This window comes from Asterias rubens, chromosome 13, assembly GCF_902459465.1.
Source record: "Asterias rubens chromosome 13, eAstRub1.3, whole genome shotgun sequence".
Lineage (NCBI taxonomy): Eukaryota > Metazoa > Echinodermata > Asteroidea > Forcipulatida > Asteriidae > Asterias > Asterias rubens.
Genome location: NC_047074.1, coordinates 12,031,457 through 12,052,576, shown reverse-complemented (window position 1 = coordinate 12,052,576; position 21,120 = coordinate 12,031,457). Strand labels below are relative to the sequence as shown.

Sequence of the window (21,120 nt, the reverse complement as noted above, 5' to 3'; positions counted from 1 at the left end):
CCATGGATGCAAGACCCACAGCATTTACCATAGCAATTGAGTATAGGTTTACCTTATATCCGTGATTTATGACAATCCAAATCTGGGATCGATTTCACAAAGACCTAAAGATTGATCTTAACTGTAAATCAATTGAGCAGCTGATAAAAGTGTGATGTCACCATTCCAATTACTATGGTACTACTGAAAATTTAACTTAAAATGAGTTTTAGTGCTTTGTGAAAGCGAACCTTGGTCTATCATTATACATTAGCCTTGAGATTCTTCAATCCATCCTGCCAAGTGTGTAGATGCGTAGTAAATAAACACGCCAAGTTACATACATTATTCCTGTATTACGTACTGCGATATCTGTGTGCGTTGCCTGATGTGTATTTCGGTGTAAAGGTTTGCACAACGCATTATGCACAACGCATGACAAACATGGGTTTCCAAACTTACTCCTGACTCCGTTACCATAGAGAAAGGCAGGACTTACCAACCCAACCCTTTCAAAAACCCCATTATAAGTTTGTTCATTCTGTTGGCACGGTGAATGGGTTGTCGCACCATCCTAATCAGATTCCTACAGTTAAAGGAACACCTTGCCTTGGATCGGACGAGTTGGTCTATAAAATTTTTTGACTCCCATAAATGGCCGACCGTGTTTCTTCGCGTCGTAAAAAGAAAACCGTGAAATTCCGAGGCATATTTGTGTGGATCATTATATTCTACTTTTAAGTTATCTTTCTAACCATATGCATTTTGTAACAAACGGTTTCAAGCGCTTTTCAAAGACCAACTCGACCGATCCAAGGCAACGTGTTCCTTTAAGGTGTTGAATTACTGCGGAGATTGTTACAGCATGGGAGGTAGAAAATCCACAATTCCACCTCCACCTCTATCAGATGAGTGAGCTTTGAGGTAGGAGGAAGAATTCAAGATTTGGGGTTGTAGAGGACTTAACAGTTACAAACTTGAATAAAATACTTTTACCTTGTCTCTGATGGCGAGAACAGGAGTCAAAGGCCTGCAAAGTCTCTTCCTTATATTATGAAGTAGTTTCAGTTCTCTTTCGGAAAAACTTTTATATTTTTCATGGTTGTTCAATCAATCATAGATGAACAGTAACACAATGTGAAAAGTACGCATTTTCCAAATGAGAAATGCGATTAACTTACCTTTTGGGCTAAACTTGTTCCTACAGCAAGCGATAGTAGAACAGTTATCACACCCCTGAAAACAAAATTCACAAGTTATTCTTCGGAATGAAGGCGTGGCCCAACTTTAAAAAGTTTTTTAACAATTATTAGTAGAAATCTTGCAAACAAGTTTTAATTCCGAAGCAAATTTTAGCAGATAACCTGCCACGAGCAATGGAGATGATATAAGATTTCGGCTGGTAATAATCCATTCTCTATACAAAGCAAGATTTTAATGTGCAACCATGTCAGGAATATAGCCTACCACCTTATTGGTATGTATTTTTGTGAAACAATACCAGAAAAAAACAGATAAATAAACAAAACAAACAAAACAACAAACAAACAAACAAAACAACAAACAACAAACAACAAACGACAAACAAACAAACAAACAAACAAACAAACAAACAAACACACAAACACACAGGTTCAAGGAAAACTGTAGTTCAGTTTTTCAAAAGCATTGAGGTTCATGTAGGACACATTTTGGGTGGTCACTCTTTTGGTTTTTTTGACACTTTCCAATAGCACTTCTTTTTGTTTCGTAAGCTTGCACCACAGTTAAATTAACAAAGAAAGTACACAAATAACAGCATTATTCATATCAATCTAATTTGAGAATCAAAAAAAGCATTTTTTGAAAAGGAAATTCACCCCACACATGTATGTAACACTAGAGGGCTAGGTAATTTTAAATGCATTGGTGCCGTGCCCACTCACTTCGACCCATGAGCCACACACGTTTTGAGGCGATCCCTTACACCCATGTGTTCGGCATGCAAAGACCTCGCCGCGTTTACAAACCCCAATGGTGGGTTAAATTCTACACATTTTTAAAAGGTGAAAACTTCGACAACATACAATAAACTTTATGTAAAAAAAATGAATATAACTTACCACCTCCACATAGCGAGAGAAAAACCTCCAGGGGTAGTTCTGTGAGGGCTAAAACGGCAGCCAAACGAGGAAAATGTTTCAAACTTCATCGGTCCTTTTGCCGTATATTCACGCAAAACGGCGACTCGAGATTGTTTTGACTCTAGCCTACATGCACTCGTCACGAAATTCTCCGCAACATGGAAAATGTTCAGCTTCTGCCCGAGTCAAATCCTGAGCAAAAAACCCTTTCCCCTTTCAGAGCAAGAACCGGAGATTTCGGCTCTTGAAATGGACAAATTCTGTAAGAATTATTTGCCCAGACGAGCGGTAGGTTCTTGTGGGAAACGAGTCGGCAATTCACTCGGTCGGGCCAACTGAGCGGTAGCAGACGATTGTGACAAAAATGAGGAAAAGTGGGCGGAGCAAGTGCCCGGTGAGGTTGGGAGAATTATATTTTGATCAAACTCGAGGGGGTTGGGTGTTTTGCTTGTGTGTGATCGCAATGCCGCGGGGTAATCCAGTTTCGGTTTAAGTTCACGAGTCTTGTGGGAAAAGGAACATTCTTGAAGAATGAACACCAGTTTCGCAGGGCAAAAGAAGACAACAATAATAATGACCAACAGAACGGCCTAGACTTTTGTTGTCTCATGGACAACGTTTTGGTTTCTATGTTGCTCTATGGTTGACCTTTGCTAAGAATCTATTTTCAAATTGGGACAGGATCAAGTTTACGGTGTTGCATTTTATATTCCAACCTTTTTACAAATTGATGGGATTTAATTGGTTTGTTTAATTCAAACCCCTGTAAAGGCGCTGGACAACCTGGGTAATTGCCAGAGACCAGTATTCTCGCTTGGTGTATCCCAAAATAATGCATATAATATCTTAATAAAATTTTGACTCAATTGGTCATCGAAATTGCAAGAGAATAAAATAATTTAATTACTGAAAAACCACCCTTGTTGCACAAATGAATTGTGCGTTCAGATACGTAAGGACCTATCTTAAAGACTTCAGGCCTAAAGCCCTTCGAACATTTTAGTACGAAATTACCTCTTTCTCAAAACTACTTGACTTCAAAGGGAGCTATTTCTCACAATGTTTTATACTATCAATTTTATCAATAGCTCTCCATTGCTCACTGTACCAAATTATTGTTAATGCAATTATTTTGAGTAAAAACCGTACAAGTCAAAATGATGTTTGTCAGAGTTCAGATCATGCCCCTGTGTCAAACGCCTTCGGGGAGCGCAAATCCGGAACACTCTCTGGTTATTTTCCAACAATAATTATTTACAAAACGAATGTTCGAGAAACTGATGTCAGCACACGCACGAACATGTCCAGTGGCTGACATTCGTCCAAGCCACTATAGAAACACTCACAGGTCCAGGGGGGTAAACCATCAAAAGACCCAATTTTAAAAAGGAGTTCAGGTGAATTATGACACGGATATAACTTTTTTCGCCACAAAATTTGTGTTGTGGAAACATCCATAATACGGGTGAATAAACAGGCCCTGCGCTGGCTTGATTTAGGCCCAATTCATACAGCGGCACAATTTTTGAGTTTTGTGTGAAGTCATTAAGTCAATCACAGTCAAGAATAAACAGGCCTTTTGAAAGCCGTCGGACTGAACAAGTCAACAATTTGTTTTTGGTCTTTAATTAACGATTCAGTGGGTGACAGTTTGTATGTTTATTGTTATTTGTGCCTTGTTTGTGTTACAAACGGAAGTGATTTATAAAGGGTGGATTTGCTTGGCAGGGGGGTGAAGGTGAAAAGTTCTAACCGCAATTTCAAGAACACCAGCAGTCCAGATCTTTACATCTTTACATCTTTTGGGGGGTGATGTCATCAAGTTTTGTTTGGGTTGTCTTGTTATGATTCGTGGGTGGATGTCCGCAGTCGAAGAGAAATTCTCTTGAGGAAAGTTGATTTATTATTGAGTAAGGACCATTTTTTGGGCCAAAAAACGGATGAACGAGCGTTTTGCGCAACTTTTTCCGACGTATACCAATGTCCGATCATCAGGCAGCGAAACAAGATGGCGCTTTTTGTACACGTGGTGTTTTGTTTGCCATTTTCAAATCACGGCCCAAGTTTGCACGGACCATTTTGTTGACTTGATCATACCTCTCTGGTTCTTAATCGTGTACCTCTAGTCGTGCGATTTTGCCCAACTTGGACCAAGGCTTATGTCCGACTTGTGGTGTGACAAATATCCGATCATCACATCAGACAAACCTTGTTGAAAGTAATTATGGTTTGTGTCATACATAATGACCTACAAATGAAATCAAGCAAATAATATTATGATGCAAAATTATTCCAGTGTTATATGTAAAGTCAAAAATTGTAGTACAACAAGTGAACATCGTGTGTGTTAAAAGGTCTAAAAGATCTAAACAATGTGGTAAATCGGATTTTGGTACAAAAGGTTAATCCAGGTGATGGCTGTTTAAAAAAAAAGACTGGCGAGGGGAAAGGAGCTGTCAAGGTGAGGTAGACTTGTGTACAAGTCGATGACTCGACAGTAGCCTAACATTGTAACGCTTTCACTCGAGACGACTATGGCCCTTTTCGAATCCACGGCTTTGGCTTTGGGTTCGGCTTCAGGCTCCGTTCTCTCGTTTGAAGCCCTGAGCACCCGTACGCAACGCACGCGCAATTGTCAAAACAACCGCGGGGCCGAAGCCGTGGTTTCGAAAAGGGCCTATATTGCTTTAGGAGCAGCCGTTGCGAAAACAGCAGCAATATCGCGAGAGTCGAATGAGAGATGCATTGAAAGACTTGTCACAAGTCTACTTTCAAGGTGGTTTCATAGGCTTTTTATTCACCTCGATCAAGCTGTCAACTGCGTTTACATGTCGCTGCTGGAGTTTGGTATCCGCAGGGTGTGTGGTTAGCAATTTTTTAATATAGTTTAGATGTGTATAAAACGCGGTTTACAAAATTACCTGTGGTGCAGCCCCCCTGTACGACTATTTACATTGTAAACATTATCTTAATCACAAGATTAGTCAGCGTAGGGTGCAGAAACTTCGAATAATTTGTCATCGGTTATTTAAAAAATATAAAACAAATGATGAAAAACTGCATCGGGGATAAAGAACATTAATTTTGGTTTACCGATGAGCAATGTATACTCAGTACTTTCGCGGGTTATGTGGGGAAAAAAAACCCATCACAGGCATAATACTCGGGTAGGATTCGAGCCCACAATAATTCAAATTGATTGCAATGGATCATTTTTAATCCTCTCATAGCCAGTGTGTACATTCTATCCATGTCACTTTTTGTTGTGTTGTTTACATGCAGTGTATTTTTTTCCGTTCGATTGTGTTCCTATAAATGTAAATATATATAAACAACTCGTGAAAATTTAATTTCAAAAGGTGGTCGCCAGATATCGCCGAAAATGTCCGCACAGAAAAAGATTTTGCTCAGGGATATATGGAAGGTATATGCTTGTAAATCACTCTTAAAATTAATGGCAATAAAAACTAGGCCTAGTTTTTATTCCCCCGAATTTAAGTATGAGAACTTTGTGTAACATAGTTTATAGGGATAATTCTTCCTGCATCGACATATAAATACGCTCCGGACTTTCGGTGGAATCTCATGAAACAATTGACAAGAAATTGTCTCATGTTAGTTTTATCATGGTTATATTTTACATGTCTATATTTTTATAGGATTAAACGAACCAAACGGTTACAAAAAAGAAGAAAAAAAGGTATGCATTAAAAACGTTATTCTCTGAGTTTACAAGACAATTCAGTGTTCCCAAATCATAGCGCAAACACACGAAGTGTAACCTTTTAAGAAATACATATGTAGGGTTTACCGCGCAAAGAATGTCCCGTATATTTGGTCTGTGTTTGATACTGCAGGTATTCGGTTTTTAGAATAACGGCCCCGAGGAAAACACATGTGAAAATAGTCTTATCAAAAAAAAATGTGGCATAGATTAACAAGACTAGACGTCTTATTAAAATAATTAGGTCAGCTGTGGACCCTTGGTGGTCATCAAGAATATTGGAATACTTCAGTGGAAGCCTGGACCCTTACTCTATGCCTGGACAAATAGTTATGTAGAGAAAATCTTGGTGAGACCATTGAGCAAAGATGAGACCATTGGGATGCACAGAATATGTTGTAACATTATATCTAAACTCAAGGATGCACAACATTCGTGAATAATTTTTCTTTTAAAGACACTGGACACTATCGGTAATTGTCAAATAACAGTCTTCCCACTTGCTGTATCTCAACATATGCACAGGATAACAAACCTGTGAACATTTGCACTCAATCGGTCATCGAAGTTGCGAGATAAAAATGAAAGAAAAATCACCCTTGTCACACGAAGTTGTGTTCAGATGCTTGATTTCGTGACCTCAAATTCTAAATCTGAGGTCTCGTAATCAATTTTTTGGAAAATTACTTCTTTCCCGAAAACCACTCCAATTCAGAGAGAGCCGTTTCTCACAATGTTTTATATAACCAACCTCTCCCCATAACTTGTTACCAAGTAAGTTTTTGGCTATTATTATTTTTAGCAACTACCAATAGTGTCCACTGCCTTCGGGTACTTTTTTCAAAATGTCCACAGATTTACATTGAACTTACAGGGTTTGAAGATAATGATAGTGGAAAGCTTCCCTTCAAGTATTACTAACTAAGGTTGCGTAGTTTTTGAGAAATGAGTAAAAGAAGTCACAAAATAATTTTGGTCTCATGAGACCAAAATTATTTTAGCATGTAAAATCCCCTTAACCAGTTTTGATATTATAACAAACCCATAGCATAACTAGCTAATACGTTTTTACATGCTAAAACTAAGACGAAAATTATTACTTTTACTCATTTCTCAAAAACTACAGCAACTCAGTAAGTAAAGTTCTAAGGGAAGCTTTCTACTATCATAATCTTCAAACTGTGTAAGTTTAATGTAAATCTGTGGACATTGTGTTTTTTAAGTAGGATTTGAAACTTTGCATGATGGAAATAAGATATAGAAGAGTTTGCGGTAACACCATGTAATTGTGTTTTTTGTTAGGAAAAAGTACATTTAACCCTTTAAAGATGTCTTCACAAGTTTGCACGCAGCTTTTGTAAAATGAAGGTCATGGTGGAAAACTGGACATTAATTTGTGATGCCATAACATTGTTTAGTTATTGAGAAACTTGTAGTAAAACATTAATTTCGATCTCGCAAAGACCAGAACCCAATGTTCTGAAACAGTGCAAATGTAAAACAAAGTGTGCCTGCCTTTTTTTTATTTGAATATTTAAAGAGTGGCATAACAAGCAAGTTTCAACATTCTCAAAACGGCTGACATTGCTTGCTGAACTACCTATGCTCTTTCATAGAGCACATCTGAGAAGGTCCCATAGGCAAATATATTTCTCATGACATACTTTGACTATCTTCCAAATTCATAGCTTGTATCATAATGGCTGCCGTGGTTTGTGTAAGAACAACAACATCGGTAAAGGAGCATTAAACTTTGGTCTACATTTTAAATTCACACAAAAAATTGTGCAGGGCCTACGTTTAACCTCGAAAAGTCAGTAGCTGTAAAGTGCCCTCATTTAGACTGTATTCCAGGAAAACATAAGACAGGAAGAAACCCTGCCCCATGGAAACTGAACGAGGGTAATGGTAAGCTTATAAGTGATGGGTGAGGGGCTGTCATCATGAACAAGTTATCTCCACATAGCTTGCTGCGATGTAGATCAGACAGTTTACAACCCGTGACCAGACATCATCAACAATTCAACGTAGTCAATAATTAGGTCCTCGTTTTGACAATATTCCGAGACGGGGAAAAATTCAAGTTGTGTCATTCCCGGCTCCCAGGGCGTCACCGGGGCGTAGGCCTACCGAGAATCGAGTACCCAACTTCCAGCGGTTCGCTCTCTTATCAAAATGTCTACAACTTCATTTATTAAAGAGGAGAGGATGGGATAATGAGTTTACTCCTCAGCATATTAAGATGTATTATCCATTTTAAAGACGCTTGGTAATTACTCAAAATAATTGTTAGCATAAAAACTTTATTGATAAAGAGCAATGGAGAGCTGCTGACAGTATAAAATGTTGTGAGCAACGGCTCCCTCTGAACATAGAGAAATGACGCTCTGAAGTAACGTAGTTTTTGCGAAAGAATTTTAACTCTTTCTCCTCTTTCTTTTTAAAATTTCTCACCCAAAAAATACTTCAGGTCTGGAGTCTTTGATAGGCATCTGAAAGCAATCAAATTTGTGCAACAATGGTGTTTTTTCTTTCATTATTCTTGCAACTTCGATGACCAATTGAGTCAAAATTTCACAGATTTGTTATTTCATACACTGAGTGTTTGGATACACTTAGTGAGAATACTTCTCTTTAATTGACAATTACAACAGTGAAATAACAAACACATTATACAAAATGAATCCTGCCCAGACCAATTAAAAATCACACATACTTCCTTTAAAAAGCAAAGCCAGTCCATACACACGTAGCAGACATGCGGTGGAATTGAAAATGTTGAAAAGTCTGGGCATTAGACAAGGATTATGTCCCACTTTCAATTTCCGAATGAGGTCAATTATACAGAATAAGTCCCCTTGATTCAGACGCTTTATTTTGTTTACCACGCCCATGATTTTACCTCTGATGAGCAATCACGAATTGAAGATGGGTTAAAGGCAGGTTGTATACCTTTGGTAATTACTCAAAAAATTGATGTTCATAAAAAACTTGACTGGTAAAATTACTAGCGATCTGTTGATTTTATACAACTTTGAATTAATGTGAGGTTTAAAGGTACTGGACACGTTTGGTATCTTTGTCTCTCGCTTGGTGTATCTCAACATCTGAACAAAATAACAACCGGTGCAAATTTGAACTCAATTGGTCGTCGAAGTTGCGAGATAATAATGGAAGAAAAACACCATTGTCACACGAAGTTGTGTGCTTTCAGAATCTTTATTTCGGGACCTCAAAATCTTATTCTGAGGTCTCGAAATCAAATTCTTGGAATATTACTTCTGTTTTGAATACTACTTCAGAGGGAGCCGTTTCTCACAATGTTTTATACTATAACAACAGCTCTCCATTGTTACCAAGTAAATTTTCATGCTAACAATTATTTTGAGTAATTACCAATAGTGTCCATTGCCTTTAAAGGCAGAGTGTGCTTTTGGTAAGTACATTAAAAATGTATGATTATTAAAGAACACTAGCAAGCTGTTGATATCATACAACAACATTTTATAGAAAATCTACACTCTTTGAAGAAATTTTAGTTTAAAGGCACGGGACATGTACCTTTGGTAATTGTCGAAGACCAGTATTCTCCTGAGTCACTCGGTGTATCTCAACATATGCATTAACAAACCTGGGAAAATTTGAACTCAATTGGTCGTCGAAGTTGCGATAGAATAATGGAAGAAAAACACCCTTGTCGTATAAGTTGTGTGCTTTCAGACGCTTGAACCCGAGACCTCAGCTGAGCTACCAATTAAGTTTAATGCTAACAATTATTTTGAGTAATTACCAATAGTGTCCAGTGCCTTAAAGGCTAATTAGGCTAATTTTTCTGCAAACGGTTTTGGGTCAATTTCTGGTGATAAAAGTAAAATGTCTTTGCTTTGGCAATTCAGTGGCACACGGGTGTATGGAGTCACTCATTGGCACAGTCACTTATTGGTGGTTTGTTGTATTCGATACGAAAGATCTTAGAGCGGTAAGATCAGACCGTTTGTTTCAGTTTCTATATAATCCGTCATGGGATCGTTTCTGTTTTAGCCTTGATGGGTTTCGTGCGTGAGAAGAGATCATGTCATAGTGGTATTATGCGTGGGCGAGCTGGCTAGAAAAGTTTCCCAAGTGATAAATTATTAGTTGGCGGTCACTCAATTTTTGTAGCATTAAATAAATTTTAAATTGTGCATTATATTTGGGTTTTTAGATTTTAACAGCCCGTTCTTTATCTCTTTGGCTCCGGCTGAACAGAAACCAAGCTTTCAGTAGCTTTGACAAATAAAATAAAGCCTTTGTTTCCGGTTTCAATAGGCCTACATCTTTATTACTGTGCGGCCATGTTTTTTCTCCCATTCAAATCAAGGTAATCAAACCGAGACTGGAAGGACAAATAGTATGGTTCCTGTTTGTACAATATAATCCATTACTGTTACTGGTTACAGGAAAAATGGCAACCCCCTATGGTTTCCCGCCCCATTTAAAACCTGCATTTGTTTGAATGTGAGTCAACCAGACTCGTGTAAGACCAGACTAGTCTTACACGAACTAGATCAGGGGTCGGAGGGTTTTGACTGGACGTACCGGGTATGTTTTCTTAAAATAACCGCAGACGCTAACCCACGAGACACCCTAGACAATTTTTGGGAGAAAAGAAAAAGAAGTAGAAAAGTAACCCACTTCCGAACTGGTTGAATTGAAATGTATTTGAGTCATATACCACTCCCATAGTCTAAAGACTTGCCCCCCCCCCCGCCCCTCTCCAAATGAAAACGTATTTTCCTCAATTTTCAGTTGAATACAGGCACTATGGACACTATTGGTAATTACTCACAATAATTATTAGCATAAAACCTTACTTGGTAACGAGTAATGGAGAGCTGTTGATAGTATAAAACATCGTGAAAAACAGTCTCCCTCTGAAGTAACATAGGTTTTAAGAAAGAACATCTCAACATATGCATAAAATAACAAACCTGTGAAATTTTGAGCTCAATTGGTGGTCGAACTTGTGAGATAATAATGAAAGAAAAAACACCCTTGTCACACGAAGTTGTGTGCGTTTAGATGGTTGATTTCGAGACCTCAAGTTCTAAACTTGAGGTCTTGAAATCAAATTCGTGGAAAATTACTTCTTTCTCGAAAACTATGGCACTTCAGAGGGAGCCGTTTCTCACAATGTTTTATTTCATCAACCTCTCCCCATTACTAGTTACCAAGGAAGGTTTTGTGCTAATAATAATTTTTAGTTAAAAACCAATAGTGTCCACTGCCTTTAAGACTTGCTCCCCTCTCTCCAAATATAATCGTAACTTCATCCATTTTAGTTGAATACCAAATACTTTATATAAAACAACAACTATATTTTGGTGACTAATGATGTGGACGAAGAATTTGTGTGTACATTTTTGCATTGACGTTAGTTTTTAAGGTTGCTGCATGACAAAATGATGTGATGGTATGTCGTTGGTATTTTGCAATATCTGGTCCTTATTAAAAAAAATATGCACAGACCAGAGAGCAAGGGCCACCGGTTCATTGACTTACTGGATGGGCTGCGGCATTGTTGATCAAATTACCGATAAACAAATTTGTTACGTCATCTATAAAAGATAAACAGCAAGTGGTGTGAGAATAGGATAGTGGGAAATCCGGCGTTATCATTCCCACCCGAGATTGATAAGGCTACTTGATTAAGCATATTCCTACCTCCGTGATTTTAGTTCATTGATAAACAAATCCCGTTTACTGAAGTGCAAAGTGGCTGGGCTCGCAGTAGACGGTGGCTGGCCCTTGCTCATTGCAATGCACATACGAGATACTTGTTCTCAAAACACATCTGTTTCGTAAACCATAGCTTTCGAACTTTGGTTGTCTTTATAGCAGTGGTTTTTTTGTGTTCAGTTCACACATCCAAACAATTTTTTTCATCCCTTTAAAAATAATGTGGAGTTATTTATAAATTATTAGAACATTTTTGCAAATGTTTATTCATACTTAGTTTAATTTTATTCAATTTTGAAATAACCACCCTAGGGAGCCTACAATAATTCCCAAACACATAGGATTGTACTGGGCCTATTCGAATGAAAGAAATAGTGGACCAAAAAAGACCTCCACACCCAAATATTGTATTTTTGGACATCAAAAACCCTGAGAAACCGAACTCGCAACACACTTTTGATTGAAATCATAATTAGCACTCTGCCCTTTGTTGAATGCACAGACAGTAGAACAACACACTGGACACTGGAACTACACTGCACATATTTAAACTGCATTAGCACCCGCAGCAGATGTTCATAATAAAATTTGTTCTATATGTCCATAGTTTCGAAACTATATATAAACCTAATCCTACCAGCTCTGATTTATCATTATGCATAACCCCCACCATCAGGTCACCGTCGGTCGTTTAAAGCATTGATCACTTTTTAAATTCTCCCAACCCACTGCCGATAAACTTTGCTCAAATCGTCAAACAGGTTTCGATGGTGGCCTCCTATTTCATTAAATTATATATGCAAATTTTCTTGAGCACAGCCAGAAAATTTAAAAACGTTACGCACTACATAAATAGTGCACCCTTCTTTTGTGTATTTCACAACAAAAAATAGCATTTCGACAGTGTTAAACGAAAAAAGCTGATCAGAAATATCACCAGCTACAAACTTATTTCTATATTCTTGAAACACCTTCTTGAATTTGAAAGCATTGACAATCTGCATGTAGTTCCGACACCGAATTGCTGCGCGCGTTTGACGAGTTGGGTGTGATGCGGCCCAAGTAACAATTCTCAGCTTTTTATCTGGTGCACTGCAGCTTGTTCGTGGTTCGTTTCCACGGCAGAATGGCTCGTAGAAGCTGAGATTTCACCCCGAAATCAAGCCCGATTTTCTCCCCAACTGGAAGCAGAGTGTCGTTCAAAGCCAGCTGTGTAGACGGGGAGAGGAGCTCATACTCCGTGTCTCTGTGACAACGAACTTTTATTTTTTATAGTTTTTTTTCTAATTTATTTTTAAAAGATGAAGTATCGGGAAGTTATCGAAAGGCATGTGTTGGTATGCTGCCTTTTGGTCGTTTTCGTCTGGGCACAGTGGGCCGACGCGGTAAGTTAACATTTCCTTCTTTATTTTTATATTTTGAAAACCCCCAAGCTAAACCCCCTTCTCATCTAAACAGTTATTCAACCCATATACATATAAATATCGAAAAAAGTCCGTTTCAAAATGACATTTTCATCGAGTAAATTTCCTGAAGTCCTGTGCATTTGTGATTGGGAGTCGTGTTTCTCACTGTATGAATTTCCGTCCAGTGTTGATTTTTTGAGACGATCCCTGAATGCCTGAGAAGCATTCACACGCCCGCGCTGTAACACAGTCGTGATGGTGGTGTGGACTTGACAAGTCAGCAGAAGTCGCTTCATTTACGGGCGGGTGAACCTGTTGTTAGTTGTCAATGGAAGTTTGTACTCCATGTTTTCTTTCGCATGCTTCAAAGAATTGGTAACAAAGCCAAGTGAAGTGGTTATCAATGGGAGACATTTCAAAGTTAAACTGCCAACAATGGGTTGTGTCAATACGTATTGTATGGGAATCTGGGTTGTGTATATATTGTGGGTTCTATGGCACTTCTTGTATTGTTGTAAACTTGTAGTTTGTAAACTAAAACTAATTGGCTTGAGGGGGTGGCCACTCCCACATTGTTAAATTAGAGACTAGTAGTTGTTGATGTTGTATCAACAACAATTTAAGGACCTCAACAAAGGACATTTATCTCTCGTAGTCTTTTTTTATCAGCAGAGAGGCAAATGTTTAGATTATTTCCTCTGCTATAGTGTCTACTTAATTTTATGTATTAACTATTCTTCAAATTAACTTGGATTCAAAACTAGGTTTGAATTTGGAAAAGTTTTTGTACCCTGCCACCACTTGCTCGTTGTTTTTAAATATATTTTCTTCAAATGAGATATTTCTTTTGTGAAAATGAGTGGAAAAGTGGAGGCAGAATACAGAAAGTTTTCCTTCAATTTTGTTATTTTCTTTTTGCTGAGTAGCTTTATAACAATAGACCATGTGAGTCTTCCCTAGACCATGGAGGTAGAACTAGACCCAGTAACTGGGGCGGTGTACTCCTTTTTTCGGAATTTTGACATTCTCTGTAAAAATTTTGAAAAAAGGAGTACAGCGCTCCAGTTACTGGGTCTAAGTCTTCCCCATATTTGAACATTTTTGTGACCACTTTTTTCCCAATGCTGTAATGTGTCAAGGAAACAAGCTAGGAAAAGTCCCTTTGCCCATATACAGATATACTTGCATTCTACTCATGGTCTTTTCAACAGCTTCTCAAGTTATTTGTTGACCCCTAGACATTTTAAAAGTCAACTATCGTGACTGAGCAATATCACAGATGGGACATGAGAGAGACGTATTTTAATTGAGTTTGTAATTCAGTTTCCCGGAAACGAACCTGTTAAATACATTTTGAGGACGACAAAATACGTTTACAAGTACTTTCCCCCGGAGGGTACTACAGGTTCTACAATGCTCTGTTGTTAAATTGAACCCAGTGTCATCAACATTAAGATGATATTGCCAATGCCAATTACGAACAGCAAGTTTCAAAAGTTGAACTTGCAAGGTTTCTGCAAGCTTTTCTCCAACTTGCCATCACCTTCACAACCTGGCAATCAATTTCCTAACAGCCCCCAAGAGATTAAGGGTCATGTGGTTGACATGTGGGAATGCAAAGCTTGATTTGCTGCTTTGGGATCGTTACTGGTAAGGGCGGGATCATGCAATAATGCCACACTCTCTCTCTCGGCTTGGGACCCACCCAGGGTTAGAAATAGAGAGCTAGATGACCGAAAGACAAATAAATATAGCCATATGGGAGAGCAAGTGACCATGACATTGTTTGTAAACTGGCACCAATGTCTTAACTCATTGTACCTTGCCTCGAAGGTCTTGGACTTTACATTGTCCATTAAAATGATAATAATTTCCCACCAGTCTGAAATGCAGTAAAAGTCAAGGAAATTACATTTTGAAGTCTCAAAGTCAGTGTTGCTTATTTGGATTGCCATGCACAATTAAAATAAGTGAAAAGGCCAAGTGAATATGTTTTATTGATTTATGATTTACCTGTTAACTTTGGTTTTTATTTTATTTTGAGAAACCACGCAGAAAGTTGCCTCCCCGCTGTTGCTTTCGAAATTTTGATATTTTCACAATCACATGTTTTTTTTGAAACTGTGTGTTAACGGCATCTAGACGAGGGGAAATAGCTTAAATCATTATAAGTTAACAAAAAACACCCCAAAACCAAACTGAGCTAAAACAAACTAAACAATGATGTGCATTTCCCTTAACAAGGCAACCACAGTATAATACATTCATGAATGTTTTTGTAATTCAAAGGGCATACAAAGGGATGTACATCATCATTTATTCTGGCGTCAGGTTGTCAGCTCAAAGTAAGATGGTTTGAACAACTGGAATTTTTCGGTATTTAGCCATCAGTTTTTTTATCAGACATCCATGTTTGACATGCCCTTTTGAAGTTGGAAAATCAATTTTCTTTCATGTTGTTTTGTACACATGTATGAATTAATATAATGTTCAAATTTTTTGAAAACAGGTGATTTTTTGTGTGGTATCTCTTGGTTTATACACTTGAGCTGTTACACTAGAAATTAGTGTGGTCATTTTAAATTCTAATTAAGTGTTGTTCCTTCTCACAAAGGTAATTTTTATTCAATAAAAGTATGTCTAAAAACAGAGCACCCTAGAAAGCTATACCTCCATGATACACAGGTTGAAACTATAACTGTGCCACGAATGCCCTCCTATGCATGAGCGGAATGGAATGTTCACAGGAGATTGAACAGATGCTGGGCACATTCTTTAAGACAGAGCTGGGAGCTCTATAAGATGCTGGCCCTGTTCAATGTTCTCCCTGTCTCGGACTCTCCGGTGACATACTGACATCACATTTGGGCTCTCTCCAGGGTATCTGATCTAAACACAGTTCCCTTGCTGTGCCAAAAACTACTCTAAATTGATCTTAATTACTGAGCTTAGGTGGGTCTACTTGTATTGAAAAGTGGTGGAAATCCATGTCAAGAACTGGGGAGATGGTGTTAAACTTTTGAACTGTCAGTGTCAGCAACATCTATTGGTGACAGGGTGGGGCAACAGGGCTTGAATTGTGAGACAAAATTTCAGCAGACTTGTAGCTTAAACACTTACACTTGACCAGAATTTGTTGCAAGACCAGAATCAAAATGAGAAAATAAGTTTAAAGATACAACACAGTGTCAGAACTAATACTAGTATTAATAAAACTGAACAGTTTTTATATAGCGCAAAATTACAATGAAGTCTCAAAGCACTTAAATTTTTGTTGTTGCAATAAGCGCTAATCTTATTACGGTCTAAGGGATAAAACTTCCATACTCAACATGTACAATTGAAAGTTATTTATTAGACTAAAAGCATGTAGGGGGTTTAAATTTTGTAGTTCAAATTACAATCATTCAATTTATGAGCTTATGTTTCAGGAAAGTCTAATTTCCCTTCATGAAAATTTTTCCAGATCAAAACTGTCTTGAAAATGTTCCTTTAGGGCTTTTACAACTACCCAATTCAACATTCATCAGCCCCGCCCTTCTGTGACTCCTTGGCTGAAAATTTCCAAGAGGCACACCTGCAACATTTTGTACCCAGGATCCCTTTTACGACCAAGAAAAGTCCCAGGTATAGATTAATTATACGACTAACGTTTCATTTAGGGTTGTCTGATAGACACTTGGCCAAGCTTCACACACACAGGATGTAACTGTCTTTTGATTTCTGCTTGTCTAGACCCAATACTATTATTATCAGTCACTGGCCCGTACTCATCTCCAGTGAATCGGGATTGCAAATCGTCTGGAACCAAAAAAACTGGGTCAGACTAGATTTCCTGAAACTGATCTGGTGATGATAACAAGGGTCAGAGCTGGTTGCAGTCTGGTTCCACCCTCCCCCACCCTACCTCTCACCAACCCCTCTCATGTTCGCCCGTCTCTGATCTGGTGCATTCAAAGTATGAGCAACAGAAATTGTCTGGCGATTTGAGAACAAAGATACCCGCCCTGACTGGGGTGAATTTTGTTTGAAAAAAAAATTGATGTTTCATTTTGTTTTCTAGCAACCAAACAAAATGTTTTTAGTGCATATGCCTCTATAAAATCCTGATCACATTAGGATCAGGTTAAGTGACAAGGGTTAAGGGTTTTAGGAATATAATTAGAGGTTTCACTCCTGATACCTGAGTGGTTCTAGATTCTTTCAGGGGTCATAAGGGAAGATGTGTGATTGAAATTGGCATTGAAAGTGACCCAAAACTATGTTTTTAGTGCAAATGTCTTTATACAATGTATCCTGAGCATTTTGTGATCTGGTTTAGTGACAGGTATTAAGGGATTTAAGGATATCAGAGACTACACAGCTTTCCTTGTGATACCTGATTGGTTAGATTCTTTCGTGGGGTGGTCTTTAAGGAAGATGTGTGATTGAAATTGGCATATGAAAAAGGGGCGGGGTGGTGGCGGAGGGAAGAGGATTGTGGAAATGGGAATTATGATCTTAGGAATTCTCCTTGACTTGATGATCTTAGGAATTCTCCTTGACTTGAGGATCTGGTTGTTGCTCCTGTGGTGTCAAGTTGTTCACTATATAAGAAGGGCATAGGAAGGATGGGATGATCGAAAAGGAAGTAGCAATCATTTCAACATTGAAAAAGATGTACATGTATATTTGACTGACTCACTGTCACCTCAAACTCAAAGCCAATCCATTCTTCGTCCGGGTGTTTTAAAGTCTTCTTCGAGGATAACATCGTCGTGTGCCCGGCAAAAGGGCGTAAGGCCTTACGCCCTTTTGCCGGGAACATAAAGTAGTTCGTCCCAGTAACAAAAGGACGTAAGCAACAAAATGGCTCCTGACATGAAAAATATGTCATTTTTGTTTGTTCTTTTGCTAGAATTACCCTGAAGACATGTTTCCCCATTCCCCATGCAGAATTTAACCTTTCTAGAGTGACTTTTGCATGGCAACAAATTTACCAAACTTTCCCGCTCATAATTCTTGAAACACAAATTTTAACATAAATTGCTTACGTCCTTCTGCCGGGAACTTTCCCTTACGTCCTTTTGCCGGGCACACGACGACATGTTAATTAGTACTTTTTTCTTGTAAGAGGTTTTCAAAACACTTGCCCCTGCGATGAACTCGAAAAAGTAAATAAATGAATTGCTATTGATAGATTAAATAGAGTTCTATTGACGTCTTCAGCAGTTGCAGTTTACGAATTAGGGCGACAAATCCACAAGACTTCAGGGCTTGTATAGCTCAACATTTTTACTAGGCTATACCAGAATTTTTTTACACGGCCATAATCAGAATGAGTTGAACAAGCTCAAAAGAGAAGATCTGGGCCAAATTTTGGCTTCTGCGCGTGTATACTCCACGTTACCAAGCATTCTACGCTTCAAGGGAGGCAAGAGCAGAAGTTCAGTGCTTGCGCGTAAGCGGGGAATCATGGTCGCAAGCGCAGAATTGGGCTGAACAGAGCCATAAAATTGGTCCCTGATCTTTACTCTACATTGTTTTGGTCAGATCACTGAAAAGCCCTGTCTCTACCAGCCAACTGTCAAAGCCACAGCCAAAGACCTGGCCTAAGTCGCTTGAAGCCAACACTGCCTAAATCAGTCATAAATGTTGAATAATAATCATATCTTCTGTTTTTATTTATCTACAGGCCTGTGTTGGATGTCTAAAAGACAAGTGTATATGCAACGGAACAAAAGGAGAAAAGGTTTGTATTCTAAAATATTAACAAACTAACTTATAATATAGGTGTATAAAAGCATGAAAATATTAAGTTGTGGGCTGATGAGCGCAACTTTCTGGCTGATGTGCATAAATTACAGCCTGTACTTCAGAGCAAACTCACAAAAAAAAGACATCAAGATTAAAACCATTTAGAATACCCCAGATTGCACAGTAGGTCTTTTAAAACCAAAGGTAAACACCATGTATAAAGAAAAGGTTCCGCAGACTTTGTTTCAATTTGGCATGCCTTGGCAAAATTTCAAACATTTGGGTCTAAAATGCCCCATTTTTGAGAAGTCCTAGAGAGAACCTTGTTTTCTAACATGCATTTTTAACAAAAAGGCAAATTATTCTCAGAAAAGTTAAAATATCCTCCAATCACTTCACAAACAGTTTGGGCTGTCTAACTGTTGGTTTTTCTAGAAAGAATGTTATCTGTCCTGAAATCACAGTGTTCATATCATTAAATACGTTGTCAAAGAAACCTTCAGGAGTCGTTTCTGTTAATCGTAGCGCTATGGTATAAACGGATAAGATTGGGGACATGAGTCCCAACTGCTATCTGTGATGTAACATTCTGCATTAATGCTGCACAGATGTAAATATAATTATATTTGATTTGGAGGTTGAACAAAGTTCAATTTGTTCAACCCCAAAATCATTTAAAAAAATGTAGCCTGTCAGTCTCCCTTATGCTAAATTATTTGATATTTTGTTGTTGAGATAATTATGTTTGTCAAGCAGTAGGGATTAAATTCAATGGCCTCTGAGAGGGGTGGATTTTATAAAATAAGAAGAAGGTACCCAAGGTTATCCGAAACAAAATCTGATAAATGTAGCACCAATTCTTATTCATATTACAAGGCCTGGAATTTCATATTTTGAAAGGGCAAGGGCACCTCCATTGGAAAATCTTTGAGTCCATGGGAAACTTTTGAAGGGGCACCAAAGCCAAGACCAGGGGCAACTGAGGCCATGGACTCTGTGGTCAGAGTGTTATTTAAGGCCTGTATTACAATATTTGCAGTAACTGGTGTAATAGAATGTTCTGACTTTTGTGGTTGAGTGGGTGCAGGTTGAGGTTGGCAGGTGCCGAACTGATTGATGCTGCGTACCTGTTCCTAAACTCCAGGAATAACTCCTCATTCTACATTCACACAAGAAAATGAATGAAACAAAAGCCTTGCTCTATTGATTGGATGTTTTGACAGAGGAGCGAAGGACGTTCTGTCTGCGTCTGTGTGAAGTGGGTTCATTGTAAATGGTGTTAGATAAACAGGACCGATAAGAAGTTTAATCAACTACGCACAAACAGCAGACGAATTCCTACAATCTAAAATAAACCAGGAAAAAAAAAGAGCCAAGGCCAGTCTGATCAATGGAAACTAACGTCAACTGTTTCGAAAGTTATTGAGTATTTTGCTCATTGATGGGAAATTTGTTATCTCTTTACTGATGCAGGTCAGTTCATGTGCGATGGAATTATAATAATAATAATCGTCTGACAGTCTGGAAGTGTTCCTGTCCTATCATGTACAAAAGTCAAATCTAGAGTACCTAACATATAACACATATGTTGATCCAGCAATGAACTAAGGCTTTTCACTGTGGGTGGGGGGAGGGGGGGGGGGAGTTATGGGGGAGCCCTGACACTGCTGGTCTTCACATAGCCCAAACTCTTTCCAGAAGAGATCTACACAGGGCTCAAATTTAGGGGGAAAAACCACAAGACTGCAGAGGTTGTAGCTCAAGATGTTTTACTGGACCAGAGAATTTGTTTTACAAGACCAGAATCAAAATGAGAAAAACACTCAACTCTATTTAAACACAGTTTAGAACAAACACAGTTTAGAACAAGCAATAAATTTCCCTTGGGAGGAACACTTTCCGGGTTCAGTTTCATGGCTCTGCTTACCGTAAGCACAGAATCGGCGCTTACGGAAGCAGGGAATTCTGTGCTTACGGCAAGCCTATTTCACGGGTTAGCTGCGAATTTTGGCTTCTGCGCGTGCGTACTCCACGTTACTAGGCATTCTATGCTTACAAGGCTAGCGCAAAAGTCCGGCGCTTGCGCGTAAGCGGGGAATCGTTTTCGCAGAATTCGGCGGTAAACAGAGCATTGAAATTGGGCCCAGTACTCAACAGGATTGGAGGATTTGAATTGATCAGTTTAAAACTAAAATTGCAGTGAGGTGTTACTGTATAACAAAAAAAACACAAACAAGCTGCTGGACCATGCCTACTATGGCCAAATGCTAAACCACTGGCTTTGGGCTGCAGTCCAGTATTAATTTTGAGCCCTACAACACAGTGAGCCTTTACCAGTAAAGTTTACTAGATGCCTTAAGAAGTGTTGATTGTTGAACCTTTTTATTGAGTATTTGAACTCCTAAACTGGTCTGCGATCGTAATTTTGAAAGTA

General features: G+C 38.5%; 2 protein-coding genes across 2 annotated transcripts in view; one reads left to right on the top strand and one right to left on the bottom strand.

Moving 5' to 3' along the window:
- The window catches only part of LOC117298307 (collagen alpha-1(IV) chain-like), a 62,142-nt gene extending 59,705 nt beyond the window's left edge, over positions 1–2,437 (bottom strand). The window contains exons 1-2 of the mRNA XM_033781462.1: positions 2,082–2,437; positions 1,161–1,215 (exon numbers count right to left, since the gene is read on the bottom strand). Of these exons, the coding sequence (XP_033637353.1) occupies positions 1,161–1,215; positions 2,082–2,170 (144 nt within the window). The 5' untranslated portion in view covers positions 2,171–2,437. The remainder of the gene's footprint in view (positions 1–1,160; positions 1,216–2,081) is intronic.
- A 10,207-nt stretch (positions 2,438–12,644) lies between these two features.
- Positions 12,645–21,120, top strand: part of LOC117298301 (collagen alpha-5(IV) chain-like) — a 51,879-nt gene continuing 43,403 nt past the window's right edge. The window contains exons 1-2 of the mRNA XM_033781454.1: positions 12,645–12,929; positions 18,625–18,681. Of these exons, the coding sequence (XP_033637345.1) occupies positions 12,846–12,929; positions 18,625–18,681 (141 nt within the window). The 5' untranslated portion in view covers positions 12,645–12,845. The remainder of the gene's footprint in view (positions 12,930–18,624; positions 18,682–21,120) is intronic.